We start from the raw sequence: 26,009 nt of genomic DNA, 5'->3' as shown, positions 1-26,009 counted from the left end.
GGCTTTGATGACTTCAATTATGAAGTTTAGTTTCATGTGGTTTTAATGTAAATCTTTTGTACATGCAATCTTGTTAAGAGTTTTAGCTGTGTTTTTATCAAAATGTTCTCTTCAGGCACAGAATTAACCATGCAGGCCACGTGAAGTCTGAGACTGCTTATCTAATTATAGACTAAAAGTTAATACTAGCAGTGCGTTATTATAGTAGGGCTTTTTCTCCTTCTGAGTAAGAAAGATTTGGTCCCCACAGAGTATCAGTAGCATTTTTATTCTGTCTAGTTTAAACTGAGACTTAGCATAGATCCAAAACATTGCCTTAATGGCTACAAAACTGGAAGAAACTCTCTGGCCACGAGGAGAGCTCCTTGCTGGAACCGACTCATGAAGATCTTTAGGACGTGCCCCAGTTGCTGTATAATGTAGTGCCAGATGCTTCATCAGGGGAAAGAAAGGCTGAATGCTCTGCTGCAGGGACTGCACAGTTAAAACCCCTGCACCAGTTCATACCTTGTGCTTCCACTACACAGAAAATGGTCTTGCTGTCAGTATCTTCTGATCCAAGTGTAAAACTGATACTAATCTAAACCCATGGAGTTCCCACTGATGTGTTGGCTGTCCCAAAAGTCCATTGATGCCTACTGAGAGCATTAATCCTCAGTCTGCTTGCCTTGTACCTCTTTAGGGGTGATGGAGAGGTTAAACTGCAGTGGGTGAGCCGCTGCTCTGTGGCCTCAAGAGCAGGGAATTTCTTCTGACATGGATGGGCTGCATGCAGAGCAGCAGGAATTCTGTATGCCACTCACGCTTGGGAGGAGCCCCTCTCTGGCACACAGCAAAAATGTGCTATGTTGTTCCTTAGTTCTGGAATTGTTACACCAGCAAACTGGCATTCAATCAGCATTAGATCAAGTGGATGTTTACCTTCAGCCTGTGTAAATGGAGTGATGCTGCCCTGTACTGCTGCTGTTGGCATGTAAAGCAGTGAGTGCACGGAAGTGGGCTGAATTGAGCCATTTCCAGGTTGGCTAATAAACAGTTTTTGTATCTGATGTTAGTGGTCTTGCCAAGAGCTTAAAAATCACTGAGGGGTACTGCTGTCATCTTAAACTGGCATTCATTTCTAAAGCCTTTTGGCAAGGGCTGCCCTGTGAAACCTGTGCCTCTTCAACTTGGAGTCGGTGCTGTCTCTGGTTATCTGGGCACCCAGCAGTATAAACTCCTCCTCACAGATGTCCAACAGCTGTTTGGGTGTGGGCTATTTGAAATAACTTTTTTCAAATCGTCATCTCTGTCAGGCTGAGCAGCAGCAGTTAATGAGAAAGAACTCCTTGTCTCATCCCAGCAGCTACAAAGTTACTCCTCTGCCCCCACCCTTGTGCTGCTGCCTGAGCCTTCCCTGAACCACCCCAACTACAAAACCAACGGTGATCAAAATTCTGGTTGAAATAAGCAGCAGGAGTGGCCTTTTTGGCCAATCTGATCTTCTTAGGATGCGCTTGGACTTTTATGCATGTTCTAATGGTTAATGAAGAACCACATTTCATTGGCCAACAGCCTTTGTTTAGATTCATTTCAGTGGGCTGATACTGGAATGCTAAAATGAATTTGGGACAGCCTGTGCAGTGTTATCATGTCTGGTGCTTGGGGTTGGAAACACTTTAACCTTGCAGGACGGGGAGTTTGCATAGGGAGGAATGTGTTTTTCACTGTGACCTTGGAAAGGCAACTGGCAACGCTGACTGCTAGCAATTACTTGAAGGTTCCAGGCCACAGTGCTCTTCCTGGGAAACTGGGTTCTGCCTTCCCCTTCCTTTCTGTGGTTTATTCCAAGACCACTGAGAAATATCAGTATTGGAGGGGTAATTTAAAGGAAGCTTATGAAGTATTTTCTCCAGAAAAGGAGCAAGTAGCAGTACTTTAGGTGAAAAGACTTCAGTGGGTTTTAGTATTAATTTAGTGCTTAATCAAAGAGCTGTGCTCAAGTTTCAATGGAATTTGTTCCCATAGCATGGAGGAAAATTCTTCCATGCTCCCTGAGCTTTATCTTCACCATTATCAACCCGACTTCCTCTGCAGCCTAACAAAAAATCTCCAGTCAGGGGCTGGCATCTCTGCCCAGCATGACAATGTTCCTCCTTCCTCAGGGCAGCTCTTGCTTCTGCTATTAAGTGCTATCTTTTTCCACCTTCTCATTTTCCAAAGTTAATATGGGACAATTCCAGCTTTTGCTTCTAAGCCATGAACAAAATATCCCAGGTTGTACTGTACTACTGTTAAGCCTATCCAGGTTAACTTCTGATCGTTTCCAACTCAAGGCTCTAAGGAATACAGGGATGTTATGTGTGAAGAAGGGAGAAACAGCAGTGCAAAAAATACTGTTCTTTTTTCTGAAGAAGTTTACAGTCTTGTGGTACTACAGAACTACGAAGGAACTGCATCTTCACCCATTTTTGTACTCAGGACAGTGACTTTGGGTTGGAAGAACTGACACTAAGAAAATGCACTGATTTAGCTCCTGGAGAAAAGAAGTTTTGTGTGTTGGTCCCTTCCTGAAAGAGCACAACTTGATTCAAGCTTTGCCTGGCTGGGAGCAATGTTATATACATATGGTTTGGGTTTTTTTTTTTACATTAAGTTCTTAACCTGATTTGGGGAATGTAAAATCTGCAACAGTAACTTCTCTCCTGTTCACAGCTGATGCAACACTGAGGTCACCTGTAAAATAGCCCTGCTTCACTCTGTAAATATGTGTGTGTTTCCAGGGTCACTTGTTTGCTAACAAAGTGCCCAGATCAGGTATTTTGCAATCCTCCTTGTCTCTTTGTTTTGCCTGATCCTAAACTGAGAGCATAACTCTTCGCCTATAGTTCAAGAAGCATTCCTGTCTGTTGCATGTAATATTTAAGTAAACTTTTAAAGAAACTCCACTGCTGAAGTTCTGTGCTAGTTTGTTAAGTCCATGCATTTCTGCTGATTTTCATACAAAGTGGTCCGGGTACAAGCTAAGATGTGGAGTAGTGGGGGCAAGAAGGTTTTAATCACAGCACATTGATTTTTCCCTGTGAAGAAAGCTGAACTAGGTGAGTTTTTGCTGCAGCTGGATGCCAAACCTTGGATTTCAGTTACAGGCACCATTTTTTTATTTAAATCTGTGTACAATCATTTAACATATACATAAAAGCAAAACCAGATATTCGGAGGGGAGGAAATAAAATTATCTACAAAAATAAGCTCAGTAATAATACACCAAAATCCATATGATACAGCATTCCTGCAGGAGGGATGATGGCTTTAATGAGTAGTTCTCTTCTTTCTTCTCCTTTTGTTAAATGCTTTCTTACTTGGATTTTCTTGTTTGGAGCTGGTCTGTGTTCTGTCAGCAAACAACAGTTGTATCAGAGAAACATACTGAGTAGTTTTTCAAAATAACACAGGCTGATTATCCATAACTTGGCAACTCCCCACCATGCTTGGGGCCAAGGTGTAAGCTAATCTTTTGAAAGTGCACTAACAACAAGGGTTTCCATGGATACAGCAGCAAATCTCACTTCTTGGAGGTAAAATTCAACATCAGCTCTAGTGCAGTACACAGAATGTCTGCAGCAGCTCTCAGGAGCCTCTCACTGAGATCCACTTGTATGTTCTCGCTCCCTCTTGAAGTACTAAAATGAGTCAAATGACCAAAACCATCTCAGACAGCTGCAGACCAGACAGCTTCTGGCCTCCCAGGACAAGAGATTTAGCCTGGATTTAAACTTCCTTGCTCTCAGCTATATATGTATTCCCTTTTATCCACTGAAACCTTTCTTGGCCTTGCCAAAATCCTGCCCTTCCTGGTAATACTCCTTACAAACCTTTACCCTCCTAATTCCACTTGCTGGTTACCTGGTTTTCCTTGGTAGTTCTTGTGGTTCCAGAATGACAACTTCTTCCTCCTCACTGTCAGACACAACAATGGGTTCATCTAAAAAACACACAAACCCCACCAACCCCAAAGTGCTGGTCAGTTTTGTACAAACAACCCCTGTAAATAATAACCACAGCATTTTTAAAGAAACATCCAGAGGGGCTACTGATTCGTTTAGAGCCCTCCCTATACTACAGAAATCAACTCTTGAAAAGAACCGACTGGGTCAAGTGGAATTAGCTAATGTGTAAAGTGGCTACAATGGTTCTTTCTTCCTACAGACCTTTCACATTTTAATTATGAACTGTTAATAAAGTGATATAATAAGATCTGATATTAAGAAAACAAATACTTACCACTCTTAGTTTCCTTCAGTGTACTTGTATCCTCAGTCTCCACCTTCTCACATTCAAAAGCAGCTGCCTCACTTTCACCTTCCTCTTCTGAAGCTGCTTCTTCCTTCTCAGATTCTTCAAGGTCTCCCCAGGAACTCTCTAGTCCTTCCCCAATTTGGGCTGTCCCAGGAGTGTGCACTACTGGACTGGCAGAACTGCAGGAGTTAAGAAAAACCTTGGTGCTTGCCGGTCAATTTCTTTGTATTCTGAGAGCAAACCGGTGGTTTATAAGCTGGGGAGAACAGCCCTAAAGGGCAGTTCAGAGTGCCACTTCTCCAGTCACTGTAATCATCACAGCTCTGACCTCAGCTTTGCACTTAGGGCAAGGAATTAAAATCACACCGAACCAAGACCAGGATGATGATGATGAGGATGATGATGTTTCCTCTCAAGGTTATATGGCTACCTAAGCTATGAGGAATCTTAGCTGTGTGTTTAGCCTGGTCTTCCCCTGAGTAATACCCGGGAAAAGATACACTTCTGAGGGAGGGTCAGCTTTAGCAATGATTTCTCCAGCCTGCTCTTCCACATCGTTGGTGTCCACAGCAGCACTCTCCATTTTGAAGGCAGTGATCCTTTGGTTGGGGATGGATTCTGCAAAGCCGAACTTCCCGCCTTCTTTCCTGGTCATTCAGCAACAGACATTATTTCAGGATAACTAAAAATTGCTTCTCTTTTCAAGTTCAAATATACAAATGCTTGTTATTTAAAGTAAATACAAGGGAAGACAATTTGCTGCTGAAACCACAATCTGACATTATTCCCTAAAAACCCCAGCCCTTCCCAAAACACTCACCTGGCTTTCTGGTCATTTTCCAAGGCTTTCTGAATCAGTTCTGTTATTTCTGCGACCTTAACAGCTGTTATTTTACTGCACCTCAGAATCTGTTACACACACAAAAAGCAGCTTACAACCAGGAAATCAAGAGGTTTTCAACTGAAACTACAGAGCATCATAAGCATCACAGACATTTAAATCACAAGAATTACAAACACAATACGGCACCTTAGCATGAGGGACTGGATTCGCTGAGACTTATGCAAAAAGTTAACAGCTTCAGAGTGCAACTGGAAGTAATTTGCAGGGGTTTTTTTCAGCCAAATCTCAGGGAAAATAAAAATCTGACCAAAACCAATGCATTTTGTACATCCCTTCTGCAGCATGGTACACAGTACTATGCTCTTCCACTAAGACAAAAAATAGCTCATCTTTTCCAATAACATCAGAAGTTAATTGACTTCTCAGCTTCCAAATGTCATGGATATTTCCACATCAAGACTGCAGCACAGGAAGCAGTCTGTACACCACAGAAGGACTGGTCAGAGCAAAGGTTCACCTGATCCTGCAGCAGCATGACCACTCCACTGGACTGGATGGTACAAATTTCATGGTGTTTATTCATGGCAATTACCAGGAGCCCATCCATCACCCGCTCCTCACGTTCAGTTGGATCCACCAACAAATAGGTCCTAGAATCAAGGTTTGAAATATGAGGCAACAGTAGGAATTCGAGCTATCTTACTACCCTTAAACACAATTAAACAAAGGAGCTGGTTTGCATATTAATAACTATGGTATACAAGGGGTATACAAGATTTATACCCTTTATATGGGTATATAAGACCTCAAAATCTTACCCTTGATGGAAGAAGGCAAAACTGACACAAATGGGCATGTGGTGGATACTCAAGGGGACAGGATCACGTTCCTCAGGAGTGTACTTTGAAAGGAATTGGCCCAGAACACAGTTATTTATGAAACTTGTTTGATTTTAAAGTGACAAAGAAATTTCAAGAAATTAAAAAAAACCACCAAAACCCAAAAACAACTTACCACAGTTACTTCCTCTCCTTGCACAGACACATCTGGCCTGCGAAAATGGCACAGAGCTACAATCCCTGCTATGCTGGCAGCATCAGTGATGTTGCCATCATGGTTTAACAGGTGCATGTCCAGCCGAATTTGCCAAACCTGACAAAAACACAAAAAATACAAAACTGCTGGATTCTGCAGAAGCTTTTTTTTTTTTTTTAACTAGTTCATTTTTTTTTGAACCAGAAAAAGAACCAGTATATTTTCCTTAGGTCTTTGGCTAAGAAGATGAGAGATCTTGGTATATTTGAAGATACCCAGATTTAATTATGACAAAGTATGCAGCACTTCAGCACAATTTAAACATCATTCTATAGGGTCCCAGCTAGTTCAGAAAGCCTATGCAGACAGGCAAAGTTAAAAATACCTCTCAAATCAGACGACTGGATCTTTACACTAACCTAAAATCAGTACTTCTACTATCCAACACAAGACAGAGGCCAGCTTAAAATTGGACTACACGTATCTTTTAGTTTAAACCCACCAGAAGTAAAGTTTCCCTACCTTTTCACCAGCAACAACACAGAGAGATTCAGTCTCAATGCACTTGGAATCTCTGAGGCATCGCTCCAGTAGTCTGTTCAGTGACACCAGCAACTCGGATTGCCTATTGGAACAAAATTAACCCAAACTCAACACGATGACAGTGGCTTTTATACCATCCCTGTTTAGTCCTCTTAAGACATTCACTACCTGCCAGGCTCCAGCCCAGGTGCAGCCATGGGTGAGAGCTCCAGGTTAAAGAAGAGCACACCTTCCGTGGGCCGACTGGGCTTAGGGGGAACGAGTTCACACGAGACCTGGGCAAGAACCCTGCCAAGGCAAAGAAAGCACCAAGTCAAAGAGCGTACCAGGGAAAATCTAGAAACAAAACACATACTTGGGAAAAAAGCACGTGGTTAGGGTTTTACTTTGTAATTCTCACTCTGACAGTTTCTTGTTCAACGCCTGTCATACATATTTGGTCAACAATTGAAAGAACCAAAGTCAACAATTGAAAGAACCAAATGTTAAGAACTAGAACATACTCCTGTCTTTTAAGACTAAAAATTGACTCGAACACATGAGAAAATGTAATGAAATATTGTGCATAAATTCATAATGCAATAATTCATATTGTGCATATTCATATGCATAAAGTGCTTATATTTCATTTTTGCACAGGCAAAAAAGGGTCGTTTGGTTTGGGGAAGAATGCAAAATGCGAGATATAGGGAAACTAGGGAACAATTTTGCATTTTATAAATTAGCTGTAACTACAATAATCACGGAAACACCATCCCTTTCCCGCTTACTTAATTCCCATCTTCTCCTCTTTGCTCCTACCCTTGAAATACTACGGCATTAAGGCCTGAAAGGTTACAATCTGTTTACAGAGATCCCTGGGAACCTCAGGCTCTAGCCGAGCCGCGGCCCGCAGCCGAGCGCCCGCTCCCACCTGGTCCTGCCCAGCTCCACGATGCAGCAGCCGCGGTCGGCGCCGAAGGAGATGCGGATGTTGCGGTAGTCGTAGCATTGCCTCCCGTCCAGGCGCTGCGGGAACACACGGACACACACACGGAGAGGGTCAGCGCGCCATGCCCGGCACGCCACGGCACCGCGCGGGGGCGGATCCCGGGGACAGCCGGGCAGCGGGGAAGGAGAAAGGGGAAGGGACGGAGAAAGGGGCACGGAGGGGGATGCCGGCGCCGCACCTTCTTCTCCTGGATGGCTCGCAGGAGGAAGCGCCGCTCGCAGTTGGAGAGCGGCGTCGCCTTCATGGCCGCGCCGTGAGGGTGACGGGGCTGGGGGGGGGGGAAGGAGGGGGAGCGCGCGCGCGTCATCGCCGCGCGCCGCGCGTGCCCAGCCCGCACGCGCCGCGCTCCAGCCCTCGCGCGCGTCCCCTCAGGACGGGCACGGCCCTGAGAATCCCTTACGGGGCGCGAACGCGCTCTGCTTGGAAAAATTTTCCCCGCTCTCCAAGCTAAACCTGCCCCAACTCGGCTTCATGCTGTCTCCTCGAGTCCTGTCCTTGGTCATCAGGGTGCAGAGATCCGCATGTGCCCCTCCGCCCCCCGTCCCGAGGATGCTGGGGTCTCCCCTCAGTCTCCGCCAGCTGGACGGACCAAGTGCCCTCAGCCGCCCCCTCACACGGCTTCCCCTCCAGGCCCTTCAGCATCCTCGTGCTGTCCAACAGCTCCATGTCTTGTCCGTATTGTTTCCATTTTAGTGCCTAAAATTGCATACAGCACCCAAGGAGAAGCCGCAGCAGCGCAGGGTGTGCGCCTCAGCCGTGAGGTGGCACACGAGGGACAGAGGCAGCGTGAGCTGATGCCGGAGTGCCGGTCGTCGGGAAAACCATCTAGAATTTAGAAAAAAACCCCATGAACATGCATGCCAGACATTTGGAGTGGTTAACACTATTGTGATGCCCTGCAGCCCTCAGGAAACAGCCGGGCCGGTGTCGGGAACACGGCGGTCAGTGCTGCAGGCAAAAATGCAGCCAAGACACCCAGGCTGCCCAAGGAACATCCCTCCCTGCTGTTCTGAAATGTTGGCCGTGAGTAAAAAGGCCTTTACGAGTGGCTTTTATGCTTAGTTCGAGCTAAAACGAGAAAATCTGTTCTCTTCCCACCAACATTAAACCGCAGACACTGGCGTTTTCCACACACAGGTGTTGAAATATCTTAGTTACGCTGTCTTTTCAAACCTTGTTAACACACTACAGTTCTAGTACAAACTAAAATCTAAGTTGTGTTTCTGAAACTCACAAGTTTGTGTTGGTGAGGACAAGTGCTGCCTGATTTTCCCATGTTGGTTTTGTACTTTCAGTTTAGGGTAAATATCATCACAAATATTAAGTGTTAGACAATATCGATGACATTATAGAAAGACACTCCTTCTCCAAGGACAAAAATAAGCAAATAGCCCTTGGAGTTTTACTGGCAATCTTTACGTGGAAATTCTGTCTGATTTTACTTTTTTTGTTGTGTGAATTTGGTGACAATATTCATTAGTGAAGGCTTGGGGTTAAATTCTGTTACTCTTCAAGTTTACTAAGAGTAAATTCAGAAGGGTTTTTATTGTTTGTGGGAGTCGTCCAAACTACGTTACTCTTCGTCAATTACAAAAAGATGTTAATTTCAGTGTTTACTCTTCGTCAATTACAAAAATATGTTAATTTCACTGTATGTTGAGATTTCTGCTTGGAGTGGGAAAAACTCCTATTCCTGCTCTCTCAGTGAACTTCTAGGTGCCTCGATCCATCAGGCTGGTGGTAAATCACCCTTTTCAAAACAGAGAAGGCAGTGGTGGTGATTCAGGGGGAGCTGGATGTAATTCCAGGGGAAATAAGTCATGTACTGGGGCTGGAAATCAGCTGTGTCCCCTTTGATCCATGCCTGTTTTCTTCACACAAAGGCTACTTTACAGAAGGGTGAAGGATTTAATGGACAAATGAAGGAGGTGTAAAACCACAGCATTGGAAATCCGTAGGAGGAGGGTACACAGAAAATAAAGTCAGTAGAAATGGTTAATGGAAATAGAAGCTGAGAAATTTCTGTGTTTCTGAACAGTGAAGGGCAGGGTTACAGTGGTAATGAAATAATGGAAATACTCTGGGTGTTCAGAAGGAGTGAGTGTCACACCCTGCAGAGTGAATAAATGAGCAAATAAATCACAGGTACTTAGGCTAAAGCAGGAATTTTTAGAAAGAAGATCCTGATGATGTACTGTGCCCACATGGAAGCGTTTCTTCCTTTGAGCTGAATGCTCTGTGGGCTGAAATGCTTGAATTGGATTATCTTACTGAACCGAGCCTGGAGGGAAAATCTCATTTGAGGACTGGAGAAGAAAACCAAACTGCATCAGAATCTCTGCATCTTGACAGCAAGCTGCCAGCAATTTTTATGGCCTAATCCAAATAAATAAGAAATTGACCTTCTCTTTCCATGGCAGCCTTAATGGCAATGTGCCTTTGCTGCTTGGCTGCAAGTCCTGCTCATTTACACATCCATGCATGACATGATGTATGCATTATTCCAGCTGATAAGGTTATTTGGGAAGAAAGGCTCTGCCTAGATGGAATAATGTAATTTATAATTTGTTTCTATGATGAACAGTTCCAGGGGGGGTGGGAGGATGGGCAATCCCTGCAAGCAGCGCTGCTGGCAGAAGTGAGGCAGGAGCAGTACCTCCCGCTGAGGTGAGGAACAGGAAATTCTGGCCAGGATCCAGGGAAGCACTCCAACAAGCTCCTTATCTGAAGCACAGATAAGCACCTTTGTCCCTTACATATTAGAAGGAATGTGTCACAGCTTCCAAGGTTAAAATTTAGGAAAGGAGTTGCCTAGTATATATGCTCAAATAATTTTTATTAAAAAAAGCAAACCAACCAACCAACCAACCAAACAAAAAAAACCCACCCAAAAACCAAAAACCACACAAAACCCCCCAAAAAAACAAACAAAAAACCCCACCCACCCAAACAACAACAACAACAAAACAAACAAAGAAAAAACAAACAAACAAAACCCCAAAAGAGAGAGAGAGAAAAAAAAGGGATCCAGAACTGCCAGAAAATCATCCAAACACCAGCTTAAGGCAAATTGGTAATAATATCTCCATCTGCTTGCTGGATGCTTCTTGCTTGATCATCTTCCATAGGCTAGATTTCAGGGTAAACCCCAAAATATTCTTGCTGTTTCCACCTGTACTTTAACCTTCACATCACCTCTTGGGGTTTACTGCTCTCATGAAAGAAGTTTTTTTGCTCCAAAGGGTCCTGCCAGAAATTCTGACCCTGCAGACAGTGCTGCATTGAATGAACTCTGGTTCCCAGCCCTCAGCAATCCCTTGAGGAAAGTGGGAAGTGTTTCCAGGGCTGGATGCCAGGCAAGCAACAAAGTCAGAGGAAAATAAGTTACACCTCTCCTTTTTTTGTCTCCTCACCCTGCAATTTCCCTGTCTCCAGGCAAACTGTTTCCATGATTTCTATGGATTCAAGTGAAACCAGTTGCTGAGTTAAGTGTCATGCTAAGCCAGAATTGTTACAGCTTGAGTTGAAGGCTCTGAATATACAAAACCAATGTCTGAGTTCAGATTTTAATGTGGTTTAAGATTTTCAAATCTTTTAGAAGCATCTTCAAATTCTCTTAAGAAGCAACAGGTGTCTATGTTAAAGTAGAAACTGTAATTTCGTTTCATGGGGAGTAGGCAGAAATAGAACAAAATTGTTGCCTGAAAAAAAAGCACTTTCTCATATCCTAATCTTAAATATTACTTGAGAAGTAGGTTAAATACTGGCTTGATGCAAGAGCTCAGGAGTGTGAAAATTAAGTGAATATCTATTTGGAATCTAGTTTGTTGTTTTTTTTTTCCCTGTTGGAAAGGTGTCAGAAAATGTTTGCTGGTACCAGATATTGATAGTCCTACAATACAGAGGAAATCCAGAGTACTGACAAGCTTATGAGCCCCATCTGATCCCTGAGAGATGACAGCACATTTAATAACATTGGGGATAATCAGATAATCAAGTTAAACCGTTAAATCAAAATGGCTTTTTTTTTCAGTTATTTCTCCTGCTTATTCAGCTTCCAAGTATCTGTTACAGACCAGAAATTAATTTTGACTGCCTTGAAATGCTGGAAGTCATAATCTTTCTCAATCAAGTGGTTTTGTTGTTCTGCATGGACAGCCTCTCTTAAAATCTTGATACTAAAATGCTCCATTTAAAACAGGGGATGCATCTTTTTGTTGATTTGGCTGATGTTACACGAAATTTCACATTTACAGTTGTATCTTAGAATGCAGGTGTTGTTAAAAGATAGAAGTGTGGTTGAGAAGTGTCCCCTTGTTGTGTAGAGCAACCACTCACCAGGGGTCTCAAGCACAAGAGCAGGCTGTCTCACATGAAGTATTCTCTGTGCCACATGTGTTAATCTCTCCATATTTTCCAAAGATCCCAAGTCTTCATTCCCTGCCCAGAAATGCTTACAGGAAAACTGTTGTGAGTAGTTGAATTCCTCGTAGTAATACAAGCAAAATGGGAAAGTGTCCAATTATTGTGTCCAAGACCACAGAGCCAGGATGAGCTCTAGAGCATGATGGATGCTGGTCTTGCCTTTTTCCACCAGGTAATGTTTTCTACAGTATGGATGAAGCTGTCAGAATGATGTTTTGTTACTTCAAGAAAAGGTAAGTGATCATTTTCCCAAATTGCCTCAAATTATTATATGGAGCTTTATTGTGAAGCATTATTCAGAGGTCCAACAAGGATAGAAGATTTGGTGTAAAATGATAACTCAGTACATATTTGTCTCCTTAGCTCAGACTTGGGGTGATGCTATACTTATGTTAAGAATTTGGGAGGCTTGGTGGAGTAGAATTTATGAGCTTTTTTTAATACATAATTCTTCAGAAAACAATACACTTTCTCAGGCCCTCACAAAATTTGCAGTATATGCAGCCGTGCTAATGTTCCCTCTCTGAAATTTCACTTCCCTGGCTTATAAATCCTTGGAAGCTTTGGGAATATGACTTGAGCCCAGACAAATCATGCGGGGAAGTGGACAGATGGTACCATGAAAAGCAGAACTCATGGTGGGTCCATCACAACTGCATCGTTCACCAAAATCTGAGTCAAGTGGCCAAAACTCGGAATAACTTTCCCACTGCCACGGCAATACGTGACGAGTGTTTTTGCTTTGGGCCACGGGCAGGGTTCTCAAATGTCTTCAAGGGGAGAGACATTTCCTGGTGCCGCGGGCCTTCGGAGCTGTTTGGCCTGTGCCGGTGTAAGGTGACACGGGCTGGGGAGGCAGGGAGGATGGGTGCACATGTGGGCATTTCAGTCTGCACGGGAGGCTCCGACTCGAAGCGAGCCTCCCCAGGAGCTTCTCCTGCCGGTGACAGGTGGTCTCGGAGCATCGTTTGTGTGACAGGGGACCTGTGCCCAAGGAGCAGGGACAACACGCGCCCGCTCGGAGCAGCGGCGCGGCGCAGCCCCGGTGCCCCCTGCACCCACTGCCCCCGTCCCGGTGCCCTCCTGCCGCCGGGGCTGCCCCGCCGGGAGGTGCCGCAGAGGCGGGGGGTGAAGGCAGGACGGGCTCCGCGGCCCCTCCGCCCGGTGCCCCTCTCCTGCCGCAGGGGAGGAGGCTCGGCCGCCGCCGGCACCGGCACCGAGCGGTCCGCGGGGAGCCGAGCCGAGCCGAGCCGCGCCGCGGGCGGCATGGAGTGGGAGCTCAACCTGCTCCTCTACCTGGCGCTGTTCTTGCTGCTGCTGCTGCTGCTGCTGCTCCTGCTGTGCCTGCTCCTCCGGCAGCTGCGGGGCTCGGCGGGAGCAGCCCCGCGCCGCCTCCCGCCACCCCGGCAGCCCTGGGCTGAGCGCCGGGAGCCGGGAGCTCAGAGCTGCCCGCCACCGCCGCCTCGGGCCGCCCCCAGGTGAGTCCGCGACACGCAGGGAGGGTTGGGGGCCGCCCCCGGGGCCGCCTCCGCCTCTCCGCGTCCCCCGGGAAGGCACGGGCTGAGTGCTGCTCCGCCGATGCAGCATCCCCTGCCCTCGACCGCCCTCCGAGCCCGCGCTCTCTAGAGTAGCTATGTCTGCCACGTAAAATTCAGGGGAAATTTGAAGGTGCGCCCACCCTGCAGCTTTTACTCTGTAAGAAAGTATTATAAAACTCCCCTCAGTCTCTCTTTGCGGAGGAGGTTATGTTGGCTTTCATTTGGCGTGCAGAGATCCGAATTTGACCCCATTACAGAATTTTAAAATGTAGGGTTTTCCAGTGCGGGAGACACCTTTTAAAAGAACTTCTGCCCCCCGCCCCCAGCTTCAACCACATCTAATTCAGTTTTCCTCGTTTTACTCCACAGGAGCTCCCCAGGTAATGCCTGGGGCTGGTGTCGATGTAGTGAGGCTGAGCAGCTGCCGACTGCCCCATCCTGTGCAGGGCATCAGGGGCTGCACCGACAATGAAGCAATTCGGCTGCTGGGCCTTTAGGAAATTTGTGCAGACCTTTGGCTGCAGACCTTTCCCAGCACGCTTTTTGATAGCTCTCTGGAACCAGGGTGTCTTTCAGAGTGTGAGTTTACGTGAACATGAGTGCTGACCTGCGCTCACTCTGGTGAATTTCTGCACCATGGCAAAAGATGGACAGACACCAGTTTGTCCTTACAGGAAGGGCCTGTAGAGAAGCTAAGAATAGGTGCTATCAGCTGTGCAGTGAGATTGGCAAAAAGAAATTATTTTAGTGCTATAGAGCTGGTGTTCTTGTTTAAAAGTGTGGGGTTTAGGGGCTCTTCTTTAAGCCACATTTAGATGGCAGCTGTTGGGGCGGTGTGGCTGCAGGCAGCCAGGTCTCCAGCATTGCTGTGGGGTGTGTTTTTACAGGGCAGGTTGCTGCTAATTCAACAAGTGCCTCTCAGTGCACGATCTGCCTGCTCCGCTCCTGCTGTGCATTGCTCTGTTAGAAGGCAGCGTGCTGCGAGCACGAGGACGCGGCTGGAGGGAACACAGCATATTCCAGCTCTCCAGCCCTTGCTGCAGTGATCTGAGCTCTCTTCTCCTGCTCGCTGCTGGGTGACTTGGCATGGGGGAAGAGTCTGCTAATGGTGCAGGGGTAGTTACAATCAAGTTGGAGAGGCCCTCCTCCAGAGGGTGTTGGGATTGCTCTGGCCCTTCTTTCAGCTGGCTCACTATGGCTTTTTATTTCAAGCTTTTAAAATTGTTGCACACTCTGGGGTTTAGAACAGATCTTTTATTTGCATCATTACAGATCCATCATCTCTTATGCAGACTGTCCCAACGTGCAGTCCTGCTTGGCAGGGGCTTTGCAAGACACAGGACATGCTCTTTGGGGTGCTAGTCCTGGAGCTGATGCCATGCTGCCTCACACACCTCGGGCCATAAGCATTTGCTGTCTGTAGCCCCTCCTAGTGCCTGGTGCCTCAGGTGCCCTTCTCCACTCTCGGCTGGTTTTTTCAGTCATGGGAAAATGATGAGAGAACAATCCAGTGTAGCTTTCCCTGCCAGTGACTCATCAGCCTCGTATCTCTGCAGTTTTCTTGTTCTTCCTCTGTGAAAATGGTGGGAATGATTTTGGCCTCACATCCGTGATTAAGAAGAAGGTGACTAATGGTTTTGCTCAATTAATGTGAGTAGCCATAAAACTGCAACACATATTCTGCATGAGCACCAAGAGATTACCTTCAGAATGTGACTTCACAGATAAGTGAAGTGTTTAAAATCTTGACAATGATTGGGGCACTTGTAATAACTTGTGTTGCAGAAGCCCTTCATACTTACTGTATTGCATGGAGCAGAGAGATTGTGATTTTTGTAATGACTCTTTACAAGCACGACTGACAGGGCACAGTTGCTGTTCTCTGGAAAATGAAAACTAGTACATGATTTTTCTGACATATAAGCATTTTACACCAACAGTGCAGGAGAAAAGTTTATGGGGACTACTCAGTGAAACATCTGCAGGTCAGAGGATTATAATCTCTTTGCTTTGTCTTGTTTTGCTACTAGTGCTGCATCTCAAATGTTGTCATTTCTCAAATACCTGCAGTGCAGCAATAAATACCTCAAATTCACAAGATGAGTGCTTCTTTTAAGTAAGCTCCATGTTCCAGTGCTGTCATCTGCAGTGTCATTTGGAAGGACAAGCAGGGGAGTTGTTTGGCATCACACACCCAAGTGGCATCAAACATCTGCTCCATTCAAACAATTTTCCATTTCTTGATGTGTGTTTTAGGGCACAGCTGTGGAGGCAGCAGTTTCCCCTCTGCTGGTGGAAGGTGGATGGTTATACAGCTCTTCAGGGCTGGTGTTATAGGTGATTTGTTTTCCCAGAGATTGATGCTGCCAATCCTTTGATTGATCCTTTGCTCAGGAAGAAGGGCAGGCTGCCCCTGGTGCAAAGAGTCTGTCCCACTGTCCCTAGATCTTCTAGGAAGTTTCTAAATTCCCAGTGTCCAACCTCTCAAGAGAAGGTGTACGCCCTTTTGTTTAATCAGTGATGAGAGGCAGAAGTAAGCCAAAGGCTCTAAAAGATTAGCCCGATGAATCATCGAGGGAAGATGTAAACAAGCCGCAGGGTGAGAGAAAGACAAGATGGAATCGTCCGTAGGAAATGACTCCGGAGCCCAGCGTATTGCTGAAGTGCACAGACACAGGTATCCTGTCCTGGGAGGGGGCAAGGTTTCCCTTCTGTCCAGCACCGAGGTATTGGGACACCTCATCACTGGGCCATTGCCGGCAACACCAGAGGGCAGTCAGATAAGAGCCGTGAAAAGCCCTTGGGGAATCCAGAAGGAAAGAGTAAAACAGTTCAATATGTATGCTTTTGTTAGCTGGCAGCTATAGGGCAACCAAATCATCTGCAAGTATTTGAAAGATACAAACTCTGAGGAAGAAGATATTTTATTTAACAAGATCTGTAACGGCACAAGAGAGTACAGATGGGGACTGCTAACACTACAGGCAGGAGAAAGTACTTGACAACAAGGTGTGTCAACTCAAGAAATGATCTCCCGGGGAAGACACACAAAGCTCGATGTTTACCCCTTGAAAATTAGACTGTCACTAGAGGGAATAATGCTGCTCCTCTCTTATGAAGAGGCACTAACCATGCTGTCACCTCTCTTCCTATCTGCAGATTAAAAGACACAAAGGCTCATTGGACCAGAACAGTTCCCAGTGAGGCCTGAGGAATTATGCCAGAAATGTCCTAATTTGGGTAATTACAAATACTCTAAAGCAAACACAGCAATCTGTTTCTTTTTCTGATGATTAATCTGGTGTGTTTTCACAGTGACAGGTAGTGGCACAGCTCCACTCACAGCCACAGCTGTGCAAGGCCTCCTCAGTATCTTTAATTTTTTGCTATTCCTGAGAAACTCTCTACTGTGTTGCTTCCTTTCAAATGTTGTTACATCTCTCAAATTCCACTTTGAAAATCCACCTCTGTGAAGGGCTGTCAAAATTCTGACAGTCATTTAAGATCTGTTTTGAGGTGCCTTGGGGGGACTTCAGCCAAAGCAGGTTTTCTGTTCAGGTGTATGGGCACATCTGAGCTGACAAAACTTTCAATACAGAATATGATGGTCCATCTTCTTTGGACTTACAAAAGATATTATTATTATTATTATTATTATTATTATTATTATTATTATTATTATTATTATTATTATTATTATTATTATTATTATTATTACTACTACTACTACTACTACTACTACTATTATTACTACTGTTACTTTGATATTTTACCACGCAGCAATGACTGCAGGTTTTAGAGAATGGGGAATATATTGCTTCATGTAGTTACAAAAATTGAAGTATTAATCAGTTCTGTGAGAAATCTATATAATTATTGGAGGAAATTTATGGAAAGCCTGACAAATCCAAATGTTACATGTTTTCAGTGTGACTTTCAGTGAAATTCAACAGCATGTCCTTCAGGTGGTTTCTCTCTGAAAATGAATATCCTATTTTTGATTCCAGAAAAATTATCATCAGAACAGATCTTGTCAATAGCAATGGTGTTAAAATGGTATTTTGCATTTCCTGGATAATTTTTTTAATAATTAGGGATAAAATGTACATCCTCAGTCTGCTTAGTTTATTATTTCTGTCTTTATGGGTGGGTTTTTTTAAAATTTAATTTTGTACTTTTTTTGGATCTGTTGGCACTCTGCAAAAATGGTTAAAAGACAAGTCCCTGCTTGCTGAAGAATGCAGTTGATAGAGAAAAACAAATTAATTTTCATTCTAGCCTTTGTGCACAAGGCTTTACTTAATCTCCCTGTTAGCAAATGGCTTTTCTGCTTTTTCGAGATTTAATATGTTTAAAAGCTGAGTTCACTGCCAGTGTGCTGCACTCACCAGGGCACACTCACACCTATTTAACACCTGGGAAGTGCTGTGTGCTGGCTTATTAAAATTTATGTCGCATTAAGGAGCCTGTCAAGAGGCTCACGCATGGTAATGAAGTTTTCAGAGGAATCTGGTCTTTCGCAAAAGATCACCTGCCTTTGGTAGAACAGGTTTTGCTGGAGCTTTGATTGATAGCTGCACACAAGTTTAACTGCTCTGCTTGGAGAAAGGATCGCTGGTGTATACTTTCCCTCCGTTGTTTTCTCTTCTTTTGGGGTGATTGATGTACTCAAACCAGTCCTTTTTACACAACGGGAATGCCAGGTAACACCAGACGTGGCATAAAACCTTGATATTCCCGTCCTGAAAATGAGAAAAGCCTCCCAAAAACTCCCGGAACTTCAGGTCATGACAGCGTCGCTGACTCCTTGGGACAGCCTAGGGCTGCAGCTGTGAGCCCGGGGGGATTCTGATGGCCGGGGGCACCACGGGGGGAGTGAGGACTGGCAGGACGCAGGTGTGGCCGATAGAGAGAGGGGATCAGGCTCGATTACTTGCAGCTGAGGGTGGACACAGAGAGGTTAAAAGCACTGGGACAGGCACTTGTCGGCTCTTCTGGAGAGAGAGGGGAGCTGGGAAGTGCTGTCCCGGGTCTTGGCTGCTGCCTGGGCAGTAGTGCTACCTTCTGGGGCAGCTTGGTGGGTGTCTGTCTGTCAAGAGGAGCCAGTGAGGATGGAGGGGCCCAGGGCAGAGGAGATCCAGGAACAGCAGGTGACGTGTTTATGTGTTTCACTATGCTTGGGTTATTGTGTAGGGAAGAGCAGGGCACCTTCGAGGCTGAAGGGAAATGTGTGTGTGAGGCTTTTTTGTCTTCTTCAGCCAAAGAGTTCCCAGGAGAACAGTGAGGCCTTACAAAGCAGGTGATGATGAGGGGTCTCCTGCTTTGCCAAATCTCCCCAGCAGTTCCATAGCAGTTTTTGTGTCTGCATAGAGTATTTTCTGTCTGTCCTGTGAACACAGCTTAGCACCCTTTTCCTAGACAGAGGGGTACCATGTGTTGGGTTGATGTGTCCTCCTTTACTTAAAAATTGTGGAAATTAGACAGTATATCTTCTTGGTCTTTTCATAAGCCCCTAATGAAATAATTTTGTTAAGAGTGCCAGTAATTGAAGTGATGTCCAAAATTTCTTTGTTACAATGCACAGTTTGGTTGAAGTAGAAGTCTATTAGTTTTATAATTCTGCTTTAGTAAAGTCTCCTTTAAGGGACTTGTCTGTCTGCTGCCCTGATTCACATATAAACCCTTGGAGACTCATCAGCTGTCAGAAAATTATGGCTGTTTAGCAGAGGAATTAGAGGTCTGCAAAATGTTGTTGAGCAAAGAATAAGCATGGAGGAAAAGAGGTTCATTGCTGCTCTGCCCCAGCCCTGTATTCACATACCTCATTCAAACCTGCCTGAATTCAATCACTTTATCCATGGCTCAAAAAAACTGGGAGGGAAATGTGTGCCCCTGGCCTGTGTGTGCCCTGCTCATCTTCTCCTGGCTGTTGGTTACCCTGATTCCTCAGGTGGGGAAACAGAGGCAGAAAGTGGTTCTAAGCAGGGATACAGTGCAAGCCTCTGGTGGGGATCACCTGAGTTTGTGTGCCTCTCAAAACCTGGGTGTGGGCAGTCACCCTCCTGCCTCAAGGCCCCTGGTGGCTGAAGCCAAACATTTGGGTTCTTGGAGCTGAATACAAATGGATTCAGGGCTGCTCCTGTGTGCACTGTTGCCTGCCACTTGAATGCAGGTCAGAAAGCCAGAAGACTGCCAGAGAGTGTGTTATAATCCCAGCTAGGAAAGCTTGCAATCTGGCCTTCAGCTCAGGGACAAGAGCACTTTCCCCTGGTCCTGTTGTGGTATGGAAGGCAGGTGAATGTACTTAAGGAAAAAGAGTTTGTTTTGCCCTCTGGGTGGCTGGTTACTGGGAATGCAGTGAGGAAACTTATTTAATGAACCCACAGAGGTCCCCTCCACCCTGTGATAGCAGCTTGGTGGCCTTTACATGTGGCCCTAAGCCCCCAAACAAATTTTCTTTTCAACCTCCTGTTTCTGCCACCAGTTCTGTAAGTAACAGCAGGCTCCATGGAAAACACAAAGGTTTGATAGCATTTTAGGAATAGAAGACCTCAAGAATCAGCTAATGCTTGTGACAGGGCAGAGCTGTGTGACCTGTAACAAACTCATTTGTCTGCTTGTCTTAGCCTGCAGCTCTGGGAGTTTCTGTAGAAATAATTTAACTTTTAAAGGAAATGCCTAGTCATGGGACTGTGCAATATTAATTTAAACAGAAATTAAATTAAAAAGTGATGGGTTTTTTTAAAAATCTTGTTCCTTCACTTTAGTCTGGTCCTTTGAGCCTAGTCAAGGCATGGCTGGATTTCTCATTCGGTATTTGAAAGCTGTTTGCTTGATATCATTTATGAATATCAAATTTAAAAAAAAATGGTTTTCTTGGCCAAAATCTGCCTTGACTGCAGAGATATCTCACTGTTGTAAAATGTTTCCCCTTTCAGTTTTCCTTTAAGGGGAATTATTTGAACACTGGCAAGCGCTGAAATGCTATTCACTGCTAGTACAGAGGAAGGCATGAAATGCTTTTGTGAATTGTGGTGATTTTGGTTGCAGTCTCCACTGAAGTAAGCTGACTAATCAAGGGGGTTTACTGTTTTCTCTTTTGTTCATCACAGCTGTTGGGTTAGTTTGCAGTCTTTTGGGCATTAACTATTTCCTCAATGTGTGACATATAACCCCAAACTAAATGCAAAGTCTTAATAAGCGTTGGTGACAAAAAAAAATTTAAAAACCCAAACCAGGACCTTTTATTTTTTCTGCTATTGATCCTATTGCATCTGTATTGGATTTATTTTGAGCTCAGCAGGGTTTTCCTGTGTTAAAGACAAGCTCTTAGCATGAGCTTATCTATTCCTGTGGAAAATTTGGCTGACAGAAGCCTGCTCAGTTTGATACTACAGAAAGCAGAGCTGGTGGAGGACCTGCCTGGAGCTGCTGGGAATGTTTGGTAAGCAGAAATATTCTGGGATCAAATATTAGGGTGTGTGGGTAAAAAAACCCTTCCTCTTTTCCCCTGTAGTGCCGCACTTCCCGGGCAGTGCCACGAGATGGCGCGCGTTCTGTAAGGTTCAGCCCTCCTTCAAACCTCCTGGGACTATTGGATATATAGGAAGGGATTTCAGCAAGTCAGCGTTTACATTATTCATCTCTTCACTGCCCCTTTGACTATTACCATACCTATTTTTGAAAAAATTGCTGCTGGGCATGGCTTAAGGTGCTTCAACTGGAGTTCCTACAGTCACTGAGACGGGAAGCCTGACAAAAAGCAGGCATCCATCCTCCTCTGCCACTGTGTTCAGGAGAGGAACTTGTGGTCAGTTGGTATTAAGCTGCTTACAGCAATTGTATATATTCCTACACTGGGATGTAGATCCTGGTGCGGATGGAGGCTGGGCTTGCTGACAAGTTGGTGTTTCCTGGTTTCTCCCTCTGGTTGGAGGCACAGCAGCTGCTCCCTGTTCCTAGGCCCTATGGCATGGCCTCCTGTTCGGTCAGGTGCACCTCCCAACCCTGAGAGGCAATTCCTAATTAGCCATAAATATTTATTTATTTTGGCTGAAGGCAAATAGGTAGTTTAAGTCCACAGCTGTCTTCAGCAAATAATAGCACACCAGGAAGGAGATAGGTTAGCCATTAAAAGAATAAAATGCATCTGCTCCTGCTTGGTAGTTTGGATGCAGAGTTTAAACGTGCTGGTTTGCCAGATGCCATGGCACAGATGGGATTGCACCACCTTTTCCTGCAGCTCACTGCCTAATGCTGCAAGTCCTGCACTGTTGTGCCTAAGGGCTTTAGAGGTGTTGGAAGGATCAGGGCAGGAATTTCTTCCCTCTTAGCAGTCCAGAGTTAGGAGTTGTGCAGTTAGAGAGGAATAAGATTTGCTGTGTTCAAAATTTGTGTGACAAAACCTCAGTTTCACCCATGCCAGGGGATAACAAGGTCAGGATGCTTCTCTCTTGGCATTCTGGGAAGATGATTTGACTGGCTCAGTTATGACATCTCTTTCCTTCTTAACTCCACTTTTGGATCTGGGCATTTGCTTTTTTGAGCAATGACCTCCAGACCTGGAATGGAATAGCAATTTCCTTTTTAGGATTTTAATTACCTGGAGTGTGGTCAAGCAGGTGGTGTTGCAGGCAGCTCATGAGAAGTCAGCCAAACCACTGACTGTGAAAATAGATACAACAAAATGAGGAGCTCAGGAGAGAGGAGAAGGCAGGGAATGACATTTAACATCAGGCATCTGTGGTTCCCCTTGCAAATGGGGTTATCCTGTAGCATCTGAATGCCAAAAACCCACTCTGGTCCTTGGTCTGGTGAGGGGTCAGGATATGTGGCAGGAGTTACATGAACACATCAAAACCAATTTCAATCTGTAGTTTAGGGTTTAGTGCTTGCTACTAGTTCTTGGGTAGAGATTTGCATCAAGGCACTTTTATTAAGAATAAATACTGTTTTAACCATATCACTCCTGCACAAAGAGGCTTGAGGTTTCATAGGAGCCTAAGAGTGGATCTTGAAAAGACTTGCAGCCCCTGACTTTGAATTCATCCTCTAATCTGACAAAACTAGCATTAAAAATGCTATCAGTAGAAGCAAGGAAACCTAGTTTTCCTTTGTGAATACCTGAATAATGACTATTATTGCTAAGTTATTGCTGGGCATGGGAGGGGGAACACATTTCAGTGAACAGAGCTGCAGTTTGCACCAGGATGTTATTTGTTTCTGGACTTTAACCTGGCTCTGGTTTACCTACAGCTCTGCTGTCATTAACACTGCAAGTTGTTGGTATGCTATATTAATTGTTTTAACCTTGAAAATGCGAGTTCAAGTGACAAAAACTCCACTAAAAGAGGAGATGCAGAGGCCCTGAGGTTTTTTAGAGGAGCAATACCACGGGCATTTCTCTGCAACTTGTAGGTTATTCCCAGGCAAAAAGCTAGTTTAGGTAGAGTAAAAATATTCTGTCATACAGCCAACTCTTTAAAAATATAATGGAGGTGAGAAATTTAAACTACTCATAGTGTCCTATTTTTAACAGTAGGGCCAGTAATCCATGGAGGAAAAAAACCCTTTGTGCCTGGCAATTATCAGGGTGGGATTAGTAGAATGCTAAGAAATGCTATTTTAAATTGTCTTTTAATATTTTTATTGAGGTTGGGGTTTATACAGTGACAAACCCTTCAGCCTTGATCTTTGTGGGTCCCTTCCAACTCAGAATATTGTGTTTCTGTTGATGGTGAATGACAGTGAGCAAGAGAAGGTTTATGGAATTTTGTCCTATCCATGGTTATGCCCAAAGCCCCATGTTTGAATGGCTTTGTTCATGCGTAATCCTTTGAGTGACCTGCTTGCTTTTAAAGTTTAAAAATTAAGAAATTAAGATATGGAGCATTTTACTCTAGAGTGTCTGTGTGTGTGTTGGCAATGAGGAATTAAAAAACACGTTACTTATGTGCTGACAGTTTAGGCAGGTTTGTCTCAGTTCAGGTGTCAAAATGTATTGTAGAAACCAGGAGAGTGGCTTTAGAAGTCTTGAGCTAAGTGCTAAAAATATTCTTGTTTTTTTGAGTACTAAACACGAGGTATTGAGGATTATATGGAAAGTTATAGACAGAATGAAATTAAGTTCCAAACAAATCATTAAAGCTCTGTGGGGCACAAATGTCTCCTGATAAAACTGTTGGGTTATTTGGGTTTGATGTGGGCTCCCTGCAGTTTGAAATGAAATGAGACTCTTAGTCAGGGTTTTGGTGAATAGCCACTTGGAAGGTTGAGATAACCATGTTTTAGAAACATAATGAAAGGCTGAAAAGAAGTTGATGTAAGCTTTGGTTTTGTCTCCAGGCTTACTTCTTCATAATGAAAGCAGAAATCTGTGGGCCTGGTTCTGCTCTTCCTTATGGGAGCCAAGGCTTTTGTTGTGTCAGGTGAGAACAGCCACATGGAGGTGGGAGGGTGCTTCTTATCCTGGCACCTGCAGAATAATTTATGGGTTCTTTTCTTCGTGAGTCAATAGGTAAATCAAGGAGGTAGTTCTCAGTGACACAGAGGTCCTTTGGCAAGTAGAGAGAGAAAGAACAAAGCAGAGCAAAGTCAGTAGCTTGTGACTTGAAACCTGGGCTCAGTTATCTGTTCCCTGCAGTGACCTTGGGGACACCACTGAGCCTCAGCTTGCCTTTATTCTCCGTTTGAAAATGAAGATAATGCTGTTCCTGTATCCCAGGACTCTTGTGTGGCTTCTAGGGGAAAAGAAAGAGGCCTTGTTACAAGACCTCACTTAGAAGTGTTTTAGGGAACAGTAAATGCCAAGCCCACACTTGTTTAGTGACCTTATGCCAGTTCATTTCAGCTAGACTTATTTCTCTTCTCCACAGAGAGGGAAACAACCTCTCATGGGTGGTTTTTACTTTTGTGCCTCAGATTTCTTGAATTTCCATTAAGCTAAGAGAACTCAATTCTTTTTCCTCTCTTCTCTCCTAAGTAGAACTAATGGCCTTAATTGTTAAGGGAAACAGCTTTCTGAACTTGGATTGGTTGCTCTGGATAGTTACTTAGTGCTATCCCAAAGTTCCTGCATGGGGGACAAGAGAAGTGTTTGCTGTTGTAGATGCGCTGTGCCCTCATACACCATTTGTGTGTGGAAGTGTAGAGCACCAAGCCCAAGTGATCTGCTCATGATAAGCTGTAGCTTGGAACAACTAGAAATGCAGGGATACAGCCTGAGCACCTGGCTCCTTTTCTCCCTCCTTTCCCTAGAGGAGGAGTCCTTATCATGAGTAATGAGGGATGTAAACTGTGTTCCTCATGGAGAATTAGCCTGGAAATCAATGCCTTAGTACAGGGCTGTAGAGCTGTCCTAGTAACCAAGAGTAGCAAGCATCAAGGACTAGAATCTGGCTCCAGTGATTTGTCTTTGCTTGAATTGAGACTATTGCACAGATGGCAACCTTGTGATGCATCTTACTCTAAAGATAATTTCAAAGCAACCTGCACCTCCTCTGAGTAAATGAAAATAACATTGTTTTCCAGTAAGAGAGATTCAGCTGCCTGCTGCTATAATTGGTATGAATGCCTGTACCTCCCATTAATCTCTTCACATTGTACTGGTGTCCCCAGAGAAATCAGGAATCTGTCAGAGTGCTGCTCTGTAATGGCTTGTGGATTAGAAGTAATGAATCACTTGCAGGAAGTTGTCTTTGCTGGAATATAAAACAACATTGAGTCTCCAAAGCAACTCTCCAAGTGCTTTAAGAAACAACAAAATCTTGTACTTTGTACTCTTAGCCTGTCCTTCAGCAGCCCCCTGATGCCAGCACATGCAGCAAGGAACGCATTTTATAAACTTTCTGTCAGTGGTAAACTTTGAAGTTGTTTTCCCCTGCCTGTAAACCAGTAAAACTCTCTTCTTGTCCCTTATTTTAGTGGTGTTACTGCTTAGCGTTGGCCTCACACCTTCCACCCACGAGGTGCTGGAGTGCAGCACGAAGCTCTCTCCAATTATGCTGAGCTGTCCTCAAGTAGGAGCTCAGGGAAAGGAGGCACTGGGAAATTTCTATCCTCTGGCACCAAGTCTGGAACAAAACAGATTCCTCTCTGTCAGTGTTAATCAAATCATGAACTTGAAACTGCTCGATTTTTCCCACCCTCACCTTTCCTTCTGACAGTGGTTCATCAAGGATTTTGGACTCTGACTTCCATAGAGACATTCAAGTGTGGAAAAGCATTAACGGTTGATCTTCATTTATAATTCCATAAGGAAATGGTCTGCTCCATGGAATTTCCAAAGCTTGAAATCTCCCTTGGTAAGCCTATTGTCCCTCAGTACCTCTACAATAGGCTTTTAAAATATTTTACA

The 26,009-nt window shown here is 44.6% G+C and overlaps 1 protein-coding gene across 2 annotated transcripts; it reads right to left on the bottom strand.

Annotated features, from left to right (window-relative positions):
* Nucleotides 1-3,116: 3,116 nt before the first annotated feature.
* On the bottom strand, nt 3,117-7,973 carry EXOSC9 (exosome component 9). 2 transcript variants are annotated; one of them, XM_066548930.1, is made up of 12 exons: nt 7,870-7,973; nt 7,614-7,708; nt 6,869-6,988; nt 6,680-6,782; nt 6,137-6,274; nt 5,941-6,023; nt 5,640-5,772; nt 5,099-5,187; nt 4,779-4,925; nt 4,264-4,457; nt 3,886-3,964; nt 3,117-3,373 (listed from the first exon to the last, which is right to left on the bottom strand). In XM_066548930.1, exons 1-12 carry the CDS (start codon nt 7,933-7,935, stop codon nt 3,292-3,294), a joined length of 1,329 nt encoding a protein of 442 aa, XP_066405027.1. In that variant the 5' UTR covers nt 7,936-7,973; the 3' UTR covers nt 3,117-3,291. The 2 variants fall into 2 exon arrangements, with proteins under 2 accessions (XP_066405027.1, XP_066405028.1); XM_066548931.1 differs by having other exon boundaries at nt 4,264-4,448.
* Nucleotides 7,974-26,009: the final 18,036 nt, after the last annotated feature.

The sequence above is a fragment of the Molothrus aeneus genome, chromosome 4 (assembly GCF_037042795.1).
Source record: "Molothrus aeneus isolate 106 chromosome 4, BPBGC_Maene_1.0, whole genome shotgun sequence".
NCBI classification, from domain to species: Eukaryota; Metazoa; Chordata; class Aves; order Passeriformes; family Icteridae; genus Molothrus; species Molothrus aeneus.
The sequence above is the reverse complement of the archived record's forward strand: the minus strand, read 5'-3'. Positions and strand labels throughout refer to the sequence as shown.